Consider the following 361-nt stretch of genomic DNA (forward strand, 5'->3'; position numbering starts at 1 on the left):
AATCCTTCATATCAACTTTGGGATTTGGGTGGAGGGGTGGATGGATGCTTGCATGTGTGAGAGTACATGTGTGATTACTGGTTTAACACTAGTAAAATGAAATAATTTAATACAGTCTATATTTACCTTATTGTCTCCCTGACTCCACAAGACACCATATTGGACGTATAACCAAGAAAAATGGTGCAGTTATTTCTGATTTTAATAAATTCATCTTCTGAATCAGGAGTGAATTCTTCAGGTAATGATGATTCCCTGCACTCAATCTGAAAGCAAATGCTTAGTAAGTAAGAGTTAATAATCAACTTTATAATTTTCTAAATAAAAAATGTATTAATATTCCATGTCATCAACTCATTAC

General features: G+C 32.7%; 2 protein-coding genes across 2 annotated transcripts in view; one reads left to right on the top strand and one right to left on the bottom strand.

The window, feature by feature from the left end:
* LOC119586308 overlaps positions 1 to 361 on the top strand; it is a 70,882-nt gene that overhangs the window by 55,972 nt on the left and 14,549 nt on the right. The window lies entirely within an intron of this gene.
* Positions 1 to 361, bottom strand: part of LOC119586596 (probable deoxyhypusine synthase) — a gene marked incomplete at its 3' end in the record, with an annotated part of 3,979 nt that overhangs the window by 551 nt on the left and 3,067 nt on the right. Inside the window, 1 exon segment of the mRNA XM_037935347.1 lies at positions 127 to 317. Within this exon segment, the coding sequence (XP_037791275.1) occupies positions 127 to 317 (191 nt within the window).

This window comes from Penaeus monodon, chromosome 21, assembly GCF_015228065.2.
Source record: "Penaeus monodon isolate SGIC_2016 chromosome 21, NSTDA_Pmon_1, whole genome shotgun sequence".
Classification (NCBI taxonomy): Eukaryota; Metazoa; Arthropoda; class Malacostraca; order Decapoda; family Penaeidae; genus Penaeus; species Penaeus monodon.